This window comes from Erinaceus europaeus, chromosome 3, assembly GCF_950295315.1.
Source record: "Erinaceus europaeus chromosome 3, mEriEur2.1, whole genome shotgun sequence".
NCBI lineage: Eukaryota > Metazoa > Chordata > Mammalia > Eulipotyphla > Erinaceidae > Erinaceus > Erinaceus europaeus.
This window is the reverse complement of record NC_080164.1, coordinates 156873903-156890885: the sequence shown is the minus strand read 5'-3', so window position 1 is coordinate 156890885 and position 16983 is coordinate 156873903. Positions and strand designations below refer to the sequence as shown.

The window sequence follows — 16983 nt, the reverse complement described above, 5'->3', positions numbered from 1 at the left end:
GGTCACAGCTGGGAACATTATAGGCTGCACTTATTTTAGGACCAGTAACCTAGCCTCTCTTCAGAGACTGGAGCAGTCCCTACCATCACTGCTTTATGGAGAGGACAAGGCCCTGGAAAGGTCCGCAAGAAGGCTTATGATGATGTTCCTGATGGAAGTGACCAGTGGTCCAGTGGTCAAAACACCATTTTAAGCTCTCCAAATTTATCATGCTTAGGATGCCAGGTCATTGACTTAAAAAAAAAAATCATAATCAGGGCTTTGCCACTCTGCGTCAGCATTTTCAGAGAGAATGAGGGAGAGACACTGCAGCACCAAAGCTCCCTATAGTGTCTCAGTATTCCCACATGAACTCAATCCTGGAGAGAGAGAGAGAGAGAAAGAGAGGGAGAGAGTGTGTGTGTGTGTCCCCGTCTGTCCATCCAGGCAGGTTCTTGACCAGGTGAGCTATCTCACTGTCACTGACTGACTGCCCCCACAAATACACCTGCTAAGAGCCACCAGCCCGAGTCTCCCTTCCCCTCATCCAGACTTCTGCACACTGCACTGCCTGCCTAGCATAGACTAGGTCCAGCCAGATCTGGAAGAGGCCTTACCATGGCTACCAAAACTTAAAGATGACAGTAGCCTTTGCCACATCACTGCTTGCTAACTTTGCCACAGGGCAAAGCACCTACAGTTTGTGCCCAAATGGGTTTGTTTCTAGGATCTTTACCCTGACAAGTCCCTCCCTGGAAATGGAATAGCCACCCTATACTGCCACCTGGTGGTGACCAGATGAAATCATAAAAAATGATAAAGCCGGTCAGAGCCTGAGTCAAGGACCAGTTCCCGTCTGCAAAAGCCGGATGACAAATTGTTTATTGTGTAACCCAGTGGACTCAGAAAAAAGCATAATCTACTATGACAGATTATAATAATAATAGGATATGTTATATAATAATATAAGCATTATATAAGAGATGACTTATATAATGCTATATAATATAACCCATAAGTAGGTATTAACAGCCCATGTACTGGTTTCTTTTATATTTATTTACTATCTCTAAAATACTGGTTCCCACTTTAAATAACTGTTATAAAGTTGAAATTATGGAATGCATAAAAGTTGCCAAAAATAATTGGTGCACAATAAACAAGCAAATGTTTAACTTCCTGTAATTATTAATAAATATTGGCACCATGCCAGATTTCAGTAAATGAACCGCATACTTGTAATCTCGTTTTGAAAGCAATCCTGACAAGCAGGAACTGTTATCATTCTCGTGTTGCAGATTAGAAGATGAAGTTTACCTGGGGATACTGGGAAATGGCTCAGAGGGTAGAGATAGGGGGTGAGGAAAAAGATGCATTGGGGGTGGGGCGGTAGAGTAGCTGTTTAAGCGCGCATGGTGCCAAGCGGAAGGACCCGCGTAAGGATCCCAGTTTGAGCCCCCAGCTCCCCACCTGCAAGGGGGGTCGTTTCACAAGTGGTGAAGCAGGTCTAAAGGTGTCTATCTTTCTTTTCCCCTCCTCTCTCAATTTCTCTCCTATCCAATCACAACGACATCAATAACAACAATAATAACACAACAAAGATTAAAAAAAAAACAAGGGCAACAAAAAAGGGGAAAAGGGAGCTGAGCAGCGGGTTAAGTACACGTGACCAGCATAAGGATCCAGCCCCCCCCCCCCACCTGCAGGAGAGCCACTTCACAGGCAGTGAAGCAGGTCTGCAGGTGTCTTTCTCTCCCCCTCTCTGTCTTCCCCTCCTCTCCCTATTTCTCTCTGTCCTATCCAACAATGACGACATCAGTAACAACAACAATAACTACAACAATAAAACAACAAGGGCAACAAAAGGGAAAATAAATAAATACATAAATTTTTTTCATAAATATTTTTTTAAAAAGGGGAGAAATGAAAAAGTTAAAAGGTGCATTTTTGTATTTATATTTATTTTGTATAGAGACAGAAATTGAGAGGGAAAGAGGAGGTACAAGTACGGGCAAAAGAGAGGCACCTGCGATACTATTTAACTGCTCATGAAGCTTCCACCTTTTTTTTTTCTTTATTGGGGGATTAATGGTTTACTACAATGCGCAGTAAAACACAGTAGTTGCTACATGTGTAACATTTCTCAGTTTTCCACATAACACCCTAACCCCGTCCTCCCCCCACCCCCACCCACCCACACAGATCCTTCTCCACCATCATGTTCCAGGACCTGAACACTCCCCACCCCAACCCCGACCCAGAATTCTTTACTTTGGTGCAGTATACCAACTCCCCCCTCCCATAGATGGAACCAAGGGCTTGAACTCAGGTCCTTGCGCATTGTATTGTATGTGGTCTACTAGGTGAGCCAGCCCTCCACGGCCCACAACCAAATCTTTGTCTTCAAACACCTGGTGCCTGAGATTATTGTATGTTGAGAAAGGACAGAATATTTAGAGTGGCAAATCCACAAAGGTTAGTTGATGTGTTACTAATGTGCTCCTTTCCAAGATCTTTCTCATGGGCTTCCAGAATAGCCTCATATCAGACACTTCCTATAGGTGTGTTAGATCCTGGCCCAAGAACAAGCAGTTATGTCTGCTTTTGAAATTTTCTCCTTTCCGGTGGGGGTAGATAGCATAATGGCTATGCAAAGTGACTCTCATGCCTGAGGCTCTGAAGTCCCAGGTTCACTCTCCCACACTACCATAAGCCAGAGTGAATCAGTGCTATGGTAAAAAAGGTAAAAAAAAACAAAAAAAGAAGAAGAAGAAGAAGGAAAGAAAGAAAAGATATCCCTGCTTTCTTTCTTTGAATTTTAATTTTGTTATTACTCATTTAACATCAGTTTATACTATTATGATATTTCAGGGGTATAATTTAACACCTACACATGTTTGTGTAGATACAGCTTACCACACCCACCAGCATATGTGAACATTTTGAAAAATGTATTGATTGATTGGATAGAGACAGAGAGAAATTGAAAGGGAAGAGGAAGACAACGAGGGAGAGAGAGAGAGGTGCTTGAAGCACGGCTTCACTGCTCATGAAACTTCCCTCCCTGAAGATGAAGGCTGGGGCCCTGAACCCAGTTCTTTGTACATGGCAATATGTGTGGTCTACCAAGTATACCACCACTCAGCCCCCAAAAGGAACTTTTACTTTGGATATTATAGGGGACTTAAGGAAAAATTTCACAAGTCCCATTTACCTTTGACCACACTCCCCAAATGCTAGTATTTACATTGACTTTATCCTTCATGGCTACACACGCGCCCGCACGCACACACACACGTTTTCTTGTCTGACTCATTTTAATAAGACACAAATACCAAGTCCCTTTATTCCTAAGTACTTCACTGTGTATTTCCTCAGAACAAGGGCGTTCTCCCCCATGCCCTCACTCAGTGACTGCAATCAGGAAACTAAGGTTGATTTCATATGCCTGCAGGCCTTACTCAGATCTCAGTCATGTCGGTCTGTCTTTAACAGAAAGATCACGCAGAGTCGCCAAGAATTTTTTACTTCTTTTTACCTGAAGCAGCTCCACACTCTGTAATTTTCACAACATCCTGTTTTCCTGGGGAGGAGAGACCACGGGTTACCCAGGACAGACAGTCTTCATTCTGGGCTCGGTGTTTGCTGCCTACTGCTGTCAGGTGGACTTCTCTGGGCGTGACAATCGCAGCTACCTTGTGAGTTCCCAGGCCTGCCACGCCTAGGGCTCATTCATAGTGGAATCACCTTCAGCTATTTGCTCAAGGTGCCCTGGGTCAGGCCTCTTCACTGTGCAGGTAGGTGCCGGCACGCCTTGCTTCACCTTGCTTCACTTTATAAGTGCTTCTCGGGTTTTGTGTGTCCTACAAATTGAAGGATGTGGCAACCCAGGGTCTAGCAAGGCTGTAGGTGCACCCTTGTCCCAGCAGCAGGTGCTCACCTGTGTCTCTGTCATGTTTAAATGAGGTATGTCCATTGTGCTTTGACATCTAACGTCACACCGCTCAATTCATTCACTTGCAGTATAGTGTAAACATGGCGTGGATCCCACAAAATTGTGACTGTCTTTACTGCAGTTTCATTTTGTTGGGGTGGTCTGGAAAGAATCCCACAATATTACAGAAGTGTTGGCTCTGCTGTTTTACCCATAAACTCCTGGACGGGAGATTCTTTGAAACTCTTATGTCCTGTCTACCTCAAACTTTCACCCGCTAATCTCAGCATACCCCGATGATGCGTGTTTGAATCAGTTATGGTGATGGTTGTCAAGTGATGCCTTTTCTAGTTCCATCACTCTTCGTATGTTTGTTAGTTGGCTTTCACCTTGTAAGGCAGAATATACTTGTTAATGTATATGAGTGTGGATTCAAAGGCCCTTGCCTTATTCAGTGGATTATAGTCCTTTATATTAGTATTTAATTTTTGGTATATTTGACTGTTCCAGATTTGGCCTATAGAACACTTGCAGACTAATTCCTGTGTCTTTTAGAGCTGTGCCTGTCTTTTTGTTTGTTTGTTTGTTTAATTTATTTACTTACTTATGAAAGAGAGGAGAATAACAACCTGAGCATCACTCTAGCACAAACAACGCTGGAGATTGAACTCAGGATCTCGTGCTTCAGAATTCAGCATTCCAGTCACTGTATTGACTCCTGGGCCACACTTATCATCCTTTAAGATTATTACTATTCAGAGGGCCAGGGAAGTGGCTCAGTGGGTAGGACTCACTCCTTGCATTCGAGAAGCCCCAGTGCCATCCCTAGCACCACATAAGATGGAACAGTGTACTTGTGCTCTCTCTCTCATTCTCTCTCTTTCTCTTTGCCCCCCTCACACAGAGAGAGAGAGAGAGGAATAAATAAATAAATCTTGTGGTCTGGTAGGTGGTGCAGTGGATAAAGCATTGGACTCTCAAGCATGAGGTCCTGAGTTCAGTCCCCGGCAGCACATGTACCAGAGTGATGTCTGGTTCTTTCTCTCTCCTATCTTTTTTTTTTTTAATTTATTTTCCCTTTTGTTGCGCTTGTTGTTTTTCATTGTTGTAGTTATTATTGCTGTTGTTATTGATGTTGTCGTTGTTAGATAGGACAGAGAGAACTGGAGAGAGAAGAGGAAGACAGAGGGGGAGAGAAAGATAGATACCTGCAGACCTACTTCACCACCTGTGAAGCGACTTACCTGCAGGTGGGGAGCTGAGGGCTCGAACCCAGATCATTTCGCCACTCCGTGTGCCCTGTGCATGCGCTTAACCCGCTGCGCTACCACTTGACTCCTTCTTTTCTCCCACCTTTCTCATTAATAAATAAATAATAAAAAAATAAATAAACCTTTTTTGCCTCCAGCATTATAGCTGGGGCTCAGTGCCTACCCTACGAATCCATGGCTCCTATTTTTTCCATTGCTGTTGTTGGGTAGAACAGAGAGAAACTGAGAGAGGAGGGAAAGGCAGAAGGGGAGAGAAAGACACCTGTAGATCTGCTTCACTGCTTGTGAAGCAATCCCCCTGCAGGTGGGGAGCCGGGGGCTTGAACTGGGATCCTTCCGGTTCATACTATGTACATTTAACCTGGTATGCTACCGCCCAGCCCCCAAATCTTTTATTTATTTATTTTAGTTAATTTATTTATAAAACAGAAGCACTGACAAGACCATAGGATAAGAGGATTACAATTCCCACCACCATTATTATTTTTTTTATTGCTATTCAAAGACAACATGTTCCAGCTGAATTGAGCCTTTTTTCTAACATTCTCTTGACTCCCTTATGAACAGTCCCTCAATTTTTCTTCCTGGTTTGAAAAATTCTTGGCTCTCCCCCTATGCTAACCCTCAACCTTCACCACTACCTTACCACCCTGGCTGTGAAACAGGGTTTTCCAGCAAGGGGACTTGGCCATTCCATGTCTTTGTTCAAACATAGGGCTGTTTGACAACAATAAACAAAGGGCAGAGTGCACCCCCACCACACACACACACACACACACACACACACACACACACACGGCTCCACCTTAATGGTATTTGTTCTCTCCTGTGTCAACTAGAGGGTGGTTGTGAAGGCTTTGCCCTTGGCTTCATTTTTTAAAAACTGTTGTCAAAGGAAGTAAGGGAGAGAAAGTAGGCAGCCCATTCTGAACTTGATCTCACTTCAGATAAGCATGCATTTCGACCCATTTCTACATATCATGCGAGATAAGGAAAAGTTCCCTTTTGCCCCTGGAAATGGGAACACCCTTTACAAAAAGTCTATGGAGGTGTGGGTGACACATACAATGAGAAACAAACTCAGGGGGCCAGGTGGTGGCACACCTGGTTGAGCGCACATGTTGCAACAAACAAGGACCCAGGTTCGAGCCCCTGCTCCCCACCTGCAGGGAGAAGCTTCGTGAGTGGTGAAGCGGAGTGCAGGTGTGTCTCTGTCTCTTTCCCTCTCTGTCTCCCCATTCCCTCTTGACTTTTGACTGTCTCCAATAATAATAAAAAAAAAATCTCAAGGGCCAGGTGGTGGTGCACCCAGTAGAGTGCACACATTGCTAAGTGCAAGGACCCAGGTTCAAGCCTCCAGCCCCACCTATAGTGCTACAAATGTCTTTTTTTCCTCTCTCCCCCTTTTTATCTGCCTTGCCCCTCGCAATTTCTGTCTTTATCCAAAAAGAAAGAGTGGGATTTAACAACAAAAAAAGGGGGGTTGGGAGGGGAATGGCTTCTGGGAGCAGTGGATTTGTCATGGAAGCAATGAGCCCCAGGGACAATCCTGGTGGCAAAACAATATTCATCATAATAATCATAATAATACATTTTCTTTTTTTTATTTTTCATAAACAACCATTCCCACCACCAAAAGACTCTAGCTCATCCTCTGTCTGGCTAATTCTGTTTTCTGCTTCTGCTAGTCCGCTTTCCTTTCCCTCAGCTTCTTTCTTCAGTTCAGTTATAATATTAGCTTGTGCTGCTAATTGACCTTTCAGTTCAGCTCTTTCAGCTTTCAGTTCTCTAATTACCTCGAGATAGCTTGTGTTTTCCTTGAGGGGCTCATCTGTTGTTTCCCTAATTCTGATAGCCCTTTCCTCCATACTTGTCTTCATTTCTGTGATTATTAGTTCTATTATTGCTTGCATAGTTTTCTTATCTATGGTTACTTCTGACTGATTGGAATTTCTTCTAGGCTACTGTCTTGATTCATTGTGGCAGCAGTTTTATTTGCTCTTGATTTAACCATTTTCTTTTTATTTATGTGGTTTTTTTTATTTTTCTGTTCTGTTGTTCTTCAATTGTTGTGTTTTGAGTACAAGCCAGGCATATTAAATACCTTTATGACAAATGTAGTCACCCAACCTCAGAAATTACAACAATAGTAACTTAAGCAAGGATTGATGCAGTTTAGCCAATACCAGTTAGCCAAACAACACCTCCAGTCCAAGAAAAAAATAGCAACCAAATCCAAAGGGAAAATAAAGAGAAAGGAAGAGAAAGGAAAAAAGGGAATGCAAGAATAGACAGTTATGCAAATCTACTGTCCGCTGTAAATTCTAGGGACAGCAAGAAAAGGAACTAGAGAAGAGAGACACAGAGAGAGTCCACCCTGAGTCAGATTTCTTTCCCCAGATAATTCACAAATGAGTATCAGTGAATTCAGAAATCAAAATAAAGAGCAAGGAAGAAAAGAAGACAAGAACTAAAAAAAAAAGGCTGTTAAAGGAAAAAGGTTTTTTTTTTTTTTTTGAATTAGCTAGGAGGAGGGAGAAAGGAGAGTGGAGGGAAGAGGTAGAGAGAAATAAATTCCTCTCATACTGGATAGGACGCCAAGTCACCTAGCCATGGAGAAAACAACAACAGTTAATTTTGGTCAACCTGAAGAAGGAGGGACAAAAGGTACACACGTATATAATAATAGTAATAATAAAACAGAACAGAGTAAAAACCCTGTCAGTCTGCAGCTTGGACAGCTCCAAATTGCCTGCAGGTAGCCTGAGCAAAGACAGCCAACTGTAAGAAGTATCCAAAAATAAATAAACTTTCAGGTAGTCTTTCCCAGGCAGGGGTGGGGTGAAGCTCTGATTGGTCAGGTATTTTGTCACTAAAATAGAGCTCCAGCCACTTAGAAAGAAAAAAGAGAGAGAGAGAGAGAGAGAGAGAGAGAGAGAGAAGAAAAACAAAAAGGAAAAGCACCCCTGGTGAGCCCGGAATCTTGGTTTAGAAAAGAGCTCAGAGGGGAGCCTGCTGGGAGTGGCTGTCCCGCCCCTGGGGGCTGGTTCTGGGGTGTGGGGGAGGGGTGAGCTTCAGAAATAATTAAAAGAGTTCCTTTCTCTTTCCTCCTGGTCTCCTTTTTCTAACCCAAGAGTGGTCTCACCCTTAGGACCCCTAATTCACCCTCCTACTGACAGCCCAGTATCCTACCCTATCCAGAGAATCCCCAGTCACAAGCTGTGGTTGTTGGAGCTCATGCCAGCGGCTGCTTACAAGTTGCCATTTTAGCTCCGCCCCCCAATAATACATTTTTCGAAGAAGCTGGACTATCACACAAAGAAGAATCCTTGTGGATATGGGCAGGCAGGCTGGGATATAAATCTATTAGTCCACGTACTTCTCATCATTATTCACGTGTAACTTTGGGCATTGGAGCTAGGAAGGAAAACGCAGGGCTGGCATGGTGAGAGAGGGCAGGACCTCTAACCAGGAAGAGGCTGCCTCCACTGCGTGCCCTGGTGGACTCAGGTGAGAGCCTGGCTCTCAGGTTGGGAGGGGCCAGGTCTCCAGGAAGCCAGGTGGTGTGCCCTGGAGGGAGGGACGAGAGGCCAAACTGGAAACTGGAAGCTAACAGGGAAAATCCATTAAGACAGCCTTTGTTACGGCATTGCTTTGGAGATCAATAGCCTGTGGTGTTTCTGGGGGAGGAGTAGGGGAGTCTGAGAACCACAGCTGGCATAGAGATCCTACCAGAACAGGAAATGGTGGTTCCAGAGTTGGGCTTCTGAATCACAGTAGTCACCACATGTGGTCCCCAGCCACTGCAGCAGAGGGAGGGGACAGGTGCCAGCTCCAGTCTGTGGGGCATTCCCCAACGTCAGCATCTGGAAATCCGAGGTTCACTCAGGATATACCTCATTTTTCCATCATTTTTTAAGAAAGAAAATTCCCCCATATACAGTTTTTTTTTTCCCTACACACATGTGGTGTCGGGGATTGAACCCAGAGCCTCATGTATGCAAGTCCTGTTCTCTACCTACTAAACCACCTCCCCAGACATGCCATGCCCAACTTTTGAACTTTTTCTTATTTTAAAGATGTATCTATTTATTTTTACCTGAGCACTGATTAGCTTTGGTTTATGGTGGGTAGGGGAAGGAGGGGAGGATTGAACCTGGGACTTGGGAGCCTCAGGAATGAAAGTCTCTTTACATAATCATTATGCTATTGATCTTGCCCCCTAATGATTTATTTATCATAAGAGAGAAGGAAGAGGGAGTCGGGCAGTAGCACAGCGGATTAAAGTGCAAGGACCAGTGTAAGGATCCCGGTTCAAGCCCCTGGCTCCCCACCTGCAGGAAAGTCACTTCACAGGCGGTGAAGCAGGTCCGCAGGTGTCTGTCTTTCTCTGCCCCTCTCTGTCTTACTCTCCTCTTTCCATTTTTCTCTGTCCTATCCAACAATGACAACAACAATAATAACTACAACAATAAAAAAAGAAAAGAAAAAAAAGAGAGAGGAGGGAGAGAGAGAGAGAGAGAGAACCAGAACACAGCTCACCTCTGGTATAAGGTGGTGCAGAACTTGAAGCTTCTTGGAACAGAGACATTGCAACTTGGTGTTAACAGGTTGAGCTTCCTCCCCAGTCCCTGCCTAAAGTTCCTGCCTGATCTTCAATGATGGATTTAATCGCTTTAATTTTGTTACTGTGACCCACAATCTGCTCTTTCTCAAACACTTCAAATCTCTTTTATTCTTTCCTTTGACATTTTGGTATTTTGTTTGTTTTTACTTCATAGTCCCAGTATAGGACTTTCCACTGTTCCATATAATTCATAAACCCATTCCAATTTTTTTTAAGAAAAGATTAATTAACAAAACCATAGGGTAGGAGGGGTACAACTCCACACAATTCCCACCACCCAATCTCCATATCCCACCCCCTCCCCTGATAGCTTTCCCATTCTCTATCCCTCTGGGAGCATGGACCCAGGGTCATTGTGGGTTGCAGAAGGTAGAAGGTCTGGCTTCTGTAATTGCTTCCCCGCTGAACATGGGCGTTGACTGGTCGGTCCATACTCCCAGTCTGCCTCTCTCTTTCCCTAGTAGGGTGTATCTCTGGGGAAGCAGAGCTCCAGGACACATTGGTGGGGTCTTCAATCCAGGGAAGCCTGGCCAGCATCCTGATGGCATCTGGAACCTGGTGACTGAAAAGAGAGTTAACATACAAAGCCAAATAAATTGTTGAGCAATCATGGACCCAAAGCTTGGAATAGTGGAGAGGAAGTGTTAGGGAGGTACTCATTGCAAACTCTAGTGCACTTCTGCTTTCAGGTATATATTTTGCAGTAGTTTATAGATACGTGTGAAGATATGCTCTCTCTCACAGAAACTGGTGTATATCTAGGCTTTGGGGCTTTGTTAGAAAGTGAACCACCTGAGATGAAATTAGAGTATACTATGAAAGGAAAGGTCTCACCCGAGTAATGAAGCTGAAGGGTTGTCATTCCACATGTGAAGTCTCTGGACACAGTCTGAAATGAAGCATGTTGAGGTGGCAATCGCTGCGTTGGTTAGGTTGTGATCGGCGGATGCAATATTATTTGATATGGATTGGGAGATGCATACGGGAAAGTGGGCCCTATCCAAGGGTTCCAGGACTGGGGGAAGTAGGGTCTCTATAGTGTAGATGTGAGGTTTCTGCTGTCTTAGGGTTCAAAAAGACAATCGATAGTGAATGTTATCATCACATTATTTGGTAATTGGGTTAACTTTGAAAAGTCCTTTTGTTATGGTTTGCTATACAGTACCCAGTATCTTGTATATAGCTGTGCTACTGGATGCTTCTGATCTACTTGGTCTAGGCTTTTGAGAGAGTCCGCATATCAAATACACAGCCTATATATTAAAAAGATTCAGTTTGTGTTTTGAAAAACTTTGAGACATACAATTGATTTTCCCCCTCTCATATTAATTAACTAGTGATTTATGTCTACATTTTGCTAGGAGTGTACATAAACACCATTCCCACCACCAAAAGACTGTGACCCATACTTCCCGCCCACTCCCACCCCCCACTGGCCCAGGAAGCTGCATGTCTACCCCTCACCACAGGGTTTTTACTTTGGTGCCCTATCCAATTTTTTTTTTTATTAACTGATGTGAGTTTCTCCATTCAGTGTAGCATGGCATTCAAATAAATCTAGAAGGGGCATAGGACATCAACAGTGGAAAGACCAGGAAGGAGGTATGGGTGTGACTGTACACAGACAGTACACAGAGATGCTGCAGAGGGGGCACCTCTTCAAACAAGCGTCATGGGAGCTTGCAGCGGCGACCTATATGCCCGATCAGGTGGTATCAGCTGCAAGCCTTTCACTCTTATGTTCACCTGACGCCAAAACAAAAATAAACATGACTACAAACTTAATAGGAATAAATGCAAATATTAACAACAACAACAAAATAAAAAAATTTTATAAGTGGAGTATAAGTGGAGTATTTTGAGTAGTTGGGATTCCAATTTCAGCCCAGTTGTGGGAAAGGCAAAACATGAGCACCTAGTCCAGATGGAGCTCATGATGGTGCAGCACAAGGACCGGTGGCCTTATCCAGGTGCCTTCAATCCAGGAGCAGCTAATCGAGACAAGGAACTGCCTCACTGTCTGACAAGGCTGTGTAGTAGCTGTGCCCTGGCTTGGTCCTTGAGCCCATAGAAAGTGATGAAACGAACAGCAGGCTGGTCTTTGCCTGGCTTTCTTTCTTTCTTTCTTTCTATCCTTCTTTCTTTCTCTCTCTTTTTTCTTTCTGTTTTTCTTTTTTAATTTTTATTCCTTTCTTAATTTTTTTCCTTTTTTTTTTTTTTTTTTCAGTCACCAGGGCTTCAATGCTCTGGTCTAGCTTTTCAGATGAGGGCCAGCAGAATATCTCACTTGAATAGTGTGCTGCTGTGCCATGTGAAAAACCCAGGTTTGAGCCTGACCCCTCTGCCTATTTTTTTTAAGATTTTATTTATTTATTAATGAGAAAGATAGGAGGAGAGAAAGAGAGAAAGAACCAGACATCACTCTGGTACATGTGCTGCCAAGGATCGAACTCAGGACCTCATGCTTGAGAGTCTGATGCTTTATCCACTGCGCCACCTCCCAAATCACCCCCTCTACCTTTCTATCAGGAAGGAAGGAAGGAAAGAAGGAAAGAAAAAAGGGAGGAAGGAAGGAAGGGAGGGGAGAAGAGAAAAATAAAGACTGAAGTAATGTATTCTCCCATGGAATGTCCTGGGCTAAAACTGAGCAAAGCAAACGCCCTGTCAAGTGAACCATCTGCCACAGGCCAATCCTTTTCCACCCCTAGCCTTCTCTCCTTAGCATTTCCCCATTTGCAAAAGAGGTACAACATGCATAGCCACCTGGCCCAGTGACACTGTGATCAATGTTTGAGGACTCTGGCTCAGTGGTTTTAGATACAGGAAGGTATTCCCAGAAGCCACTGCCTTCCCCCCATATGTCACCCTGTTGCCAGAAATTGTGATTCTTCTAGTGTGGAGTAGCTAGGAAAGAAAGAGCAAGTATATAACCTATTCTAACATTGTTCACTATGTTTTGTTTTGTTGCCTTCTCTTTCCAGATGGTAACAGAAAATAAGCCAGATGGGGTGCAGGTGCTGTAAAATGATACAAAGGTAAAGATGGGGGGGGTCATCCTTTGGATAAAGGAATCTGACTATTGTTGTGGCAGATTTAAAGACCCTACGTAGAAAAAAAAAAAAAAAGACCTTCCTTAGATCTGATTAGTACTGAAATCCAAAAGAACATTTTTCTCCTTTTTTTTTTTTTTTGTTTTTTGTTTTTAAATCTTTGGCTTCCAAGAGAAGTCACTGGGAGCATGTGGTGAGCATCATCATTCTCGAAAGAGAGATTTTACTTGGATTGAATTTGCTTTTTTTTCCCTTCCCTAAAGAAAAGTTTGGGGAGTCGGGCGGTAGCGCAGCGGGTTAAGTGCACGTGGCACAAAGCGCAGGGACCTGTGGAAGGATCCCAGTTAGAACCCCCGTCTCCCCACCTGCAGGGGAGTCGCTTCACAAGCGGTGAAGCAGGTCTGCAGGTGTCTTTTACCTCCTCCACTGCTCTCATTCACATCATTCCTTAAGATCTGTTTCCAGTGGTAGAACATGATTACACCAACGATATTTTACCTATTCAATTTATTTACTTTATTTTTTTAAGACTTATTTATTTATTCATGAGAAAGATAGGAGGAGAGAAAGAACCAGACATCACTCTGGTACATGTGCTGCTGGGGATCAAACTCTGGACCTCTTGGTTGAGAATCTAATGCTTTCTCATCCCCTCTCTGTCTTCCCCTCCTCTCTCCATTTCTCTCTGTCCTATCCAACAATTACGACATCAATAATAACTACAACAATAAAAAACAACAAGGGCAACAAATGGGAATAAATAAATAAACAAATAAATAACAAGAAAAGTTTGGTTTTCTAAGGGTGTTTGAAATGGTGGCACTGCGAAAAAAAATGCCATATTTATCTTTTTAAAATCTTTTTTATTTTATTTATTTATTTATTTATTATTGGCTAGAGACAAAGAGAAATTGAGAGGGGAAGGGAAGATAGAGAAGGAGAGAAACAGAGAGACAGCTGCAGCCCTGCTTTTTTGTGAAGCTTTCTCCCTGAAGGTAGGAACCAGGGACTTGAACCTGGGTCCTTGTGCTTTATAATGTGTGCACTTAACTAGGTGCTCCACCACCTGCCCCCCCCCCCATATTTATCTTTTGTTTTGTTTTGTTTTCCCTCCAGGGTTCTTGATGGGGCTCGGTGCCTGCACTATGAATCCACTGCTCCTGGAGGCCATTTTTTCTATGTTGTTGCCCTTGTTGCTATTGTTGTTGTTATTGCTGTTCTTGTTGTTGGATAGGACAGTAAGAAACTGAGAAAAGAGGGGAAGACAGAGAGGGGAGAGAGAAAGATAGACACCTGCAGACCTGCTTCACCACTTTCGAAACGACCCCCCTGCAGGTAGGGAACTGGGGGCTTGAACTGGGATCCCTACACTGGTCCTTGGGCTTTGCACCAGTGCACTTAGCCTGCTGCGCTACCGCGCGGTGCCCCATATTTATCATTTTAATGACAGCCCAGTAACAGGAAAATGACTGGCTAAGTATAGATGGTACACCCCCTCAAAAATTCTATTTTATTTGCTTTCTTTTTAATTTTTATTCTTTTTAAAAATGTTAAGTTCCATAAGCCACTTTGTCTTTTACCTCCTCCACTGCTCTCATTGACATCATTCCTTAAGATCTGTTTCCAGTGGTAGAACATGATTACACCAATGATATTTTACCTATTCAATTTATTTACTTTATTTTTTTAAGACTTATTTATTTATTCATGAGAAAGATAGGAGGAGAGAAAGAACCAGACATCACTCTGGTACATGTGCTGCTGGGGATCAAACTCTGGACCTCTTGGTTGAGAATCTAATGTTTTATCTACTGCACCACCTCCCAGACCACTATTTATTCAATTTAGATACCAAGATAGACTTTAAGGAGTAGTTGCAGCAGTTAAGTTGACAGGAGCAGAGCCTCCTGCAGAAACTGTTAATAAAAAATTTTTTTAAAAAGGCAGCTATTGGACAAAAGGTAGATAGCATAATGGTCATGCAAAAAGACTTTCATGCCTGAGGCTCCAAAGTCCCAGATTTAATCCCCTGCACCACCATAAGCTAAGCAATGCTCTAGTTAAAAAAAAAAAAAAAAAAAAGGTAACCATTCATAAATGAAGTCATTAATAAGTACAGTTCATCAGATATTGACCTGACTGGTCTCTGCTGTCCCCAGCTATCTCTTTGATCCGGTTCAAGTGCCCTCTCCGGCCTATGTCAACGAGATAAACAGCTTCAAGTTAGATGAAGACAACCCTGTGAAGTTAAAAAGTGCACAGAGCAGTGAGATCCTGGTGCACAGAAATGACCTGCAGAAAGAGGGTTTGAAAAGGACCGCAAGCCGGCACACAACAGCTGGGGGGCCACTTGCTCAGGGCTCAGAGAAGACTGACAGTGGCATCAATGGCATCGGCCCAGCTGTCACTCCACAGCCCGCTGGGGACCCTGGGCTCCACCAGGAGGACCAAGGCTTCTGGACCAGCCCTGAGAACAGTTTTCACCCCAGTATACCCTTCCTGAAAGAAGGGGGTTCTGGGGAGGAGGACAGTGTGCACCAGGCCCCTGGAGAGCCCCAGGTCACCCAAAATGGAGTCTCCTCCAGGGCACCTTCAACGGCTGAGCACCCTGCCTGGGGAGATCCAGACCATGGCCTCCAGATACCAGCCCCGGATTACCCTCATCCTTGGGACTCAGCTGTAGACGGCATCAGTCACAGAGAACAAGATAGTCTGTCCCAGAGTCCGACTGAGGCTGAGCCCCAAGAAGAATTTCCCTCCCAGACAGGGAAGCAGGGTTTGCACATACCCTCACCCATGAGAAGCTGGGATTCATTCAACAAGACTGCGACCCCAGCGGCTCTGAGCATCTCCTTTCTAGAGGAGGCTCCTGCACCTGTCACCCCAGTGACCCATTTGAGAAATGGGTGGACAGTTGTCCGTGGTTTCCCTGGGGCCAGGAGTGGGGAGGTGATAGATGACGATGCGGCAGTGGCCGAAGCCCTTGCAGCTTTAGAAGCTGCCACTGCGGGAGAAGATGAGGATGAAGGGGACTAGGGGAGGGGGCCTGAGCGGGCACAGCAGCGGATATAGCTTGCCACAGACACTGGCTACTCTGTAGTGCCCAGTCTTGGGGTGTTTAAACACAACATCTGTCTTGGTGTTTGTCAGCAGCTGGTTCTTCTTCAGTTACACTGTGGAGAGTTGGGCTACTGGTCAGAAAGCCAAAAGAAAACAGGAAAGAGAGAGAGAGAGAAAGAGAGAGAGACCTGTGCCACTGACAGAAGCATTCTGAAATTAAATAGCCCGGTCACCCACCTTCACCACTTGTCCAGAACATCTGGTGCAGCTAATCCTGAGAAGGCGCTGTGAGCCCACAGAGGGCTCATGGACTCACAGAACATTCTGGGGGGACCTTAGTTCTTTCTCTCACTTTTAAGAGCCAACCTTGTACAGCCAATCAGGAAAAAAGTAGCTGTCCCCAAAGTGCCTCGTGTGTCCTCAAAGCATGACTTACCTTCAGGGACAAATCACCCAGGGAACCCATGAGTAAGCAAGCCAATGCTTGACCAGGGGAAGGTCAGAAGCTACAGGCAAACAAGTGGTTAATATCACTGACTGTGATATTAAGACACCTCGACCATACTATTTTCTAAAATCTCCTTTGGGGGTGGGGAGACCAGTCAGAATCTTTCTTACAGTTGATTGTGTCGTGTTTGTGCTTGATCTGAGAAAGCCAAAAGACCTATGGAATGAATGTTCATTGTGCCACTTTGCATCTGATTCTGATTAAAGTATAACAACATAGATGTCTGTCCTTTTGTCTGGTTCTAGCTTTCCCAGACTCTCAAATTTATGACTTTTTGATGCTTCTTTCCACTGAAAGAGACTGCTAGGCTGGGGGAGATAGCAGGAAGCTTATGCAAAAAAGCCTTTTTTTTGGATCCTGCCTGAGGATCTCAAGTCCCAGGATCAGTCCCCCGTACCACGGTAAGCCAGAGCTGAGCAGTGCTCTGATAAACGAACAAACAGACAACAATAAAGTAGTTATTTTTAAGAGGTTATAAAGAGAAAGAGACTACTCAAGTTACAGTTGAAGAGGAAACGGTGTTGACTCGGGCTCTCTGTCATGAGGGTTCAGGC

At 44.1% G+C, this 16983-nt stretch overlaps 1 protein-coding gene across 5 annotated transcripts in view; it reads left to right on the top strand.

Moving 5' to 3' along the window:
- C3H4orf19 (chromosome 3 C4orf19 homolog) overlaps positions 1-16647 on the top strand; it is a 103513-nt gene extending 86866 nt beyond the window's left edge. For all 5 annotated transcript variants that reach the window (XM_060188229.1, XM_060188227.1, XM_007522806.3 and 2 more), the window contains 2 exons: positions 12793-12846; positions 15021-16647. In XM_060188229.1, the coding sequence (XP_060044212.1) occupies positions 12815-12846; positions 15021-15897 (909 nt within the window). In that variant the 5' untranslated portion in view covers positions 12793-12814 and the 3' untranslated portion in view covers positions 15898-16647. The remainder of the gene's footprint in view (positions 1-12792; positions 12847-15020) is intronic.
- Positions 16648-16983: the final 336 nt, after the last annotated feature.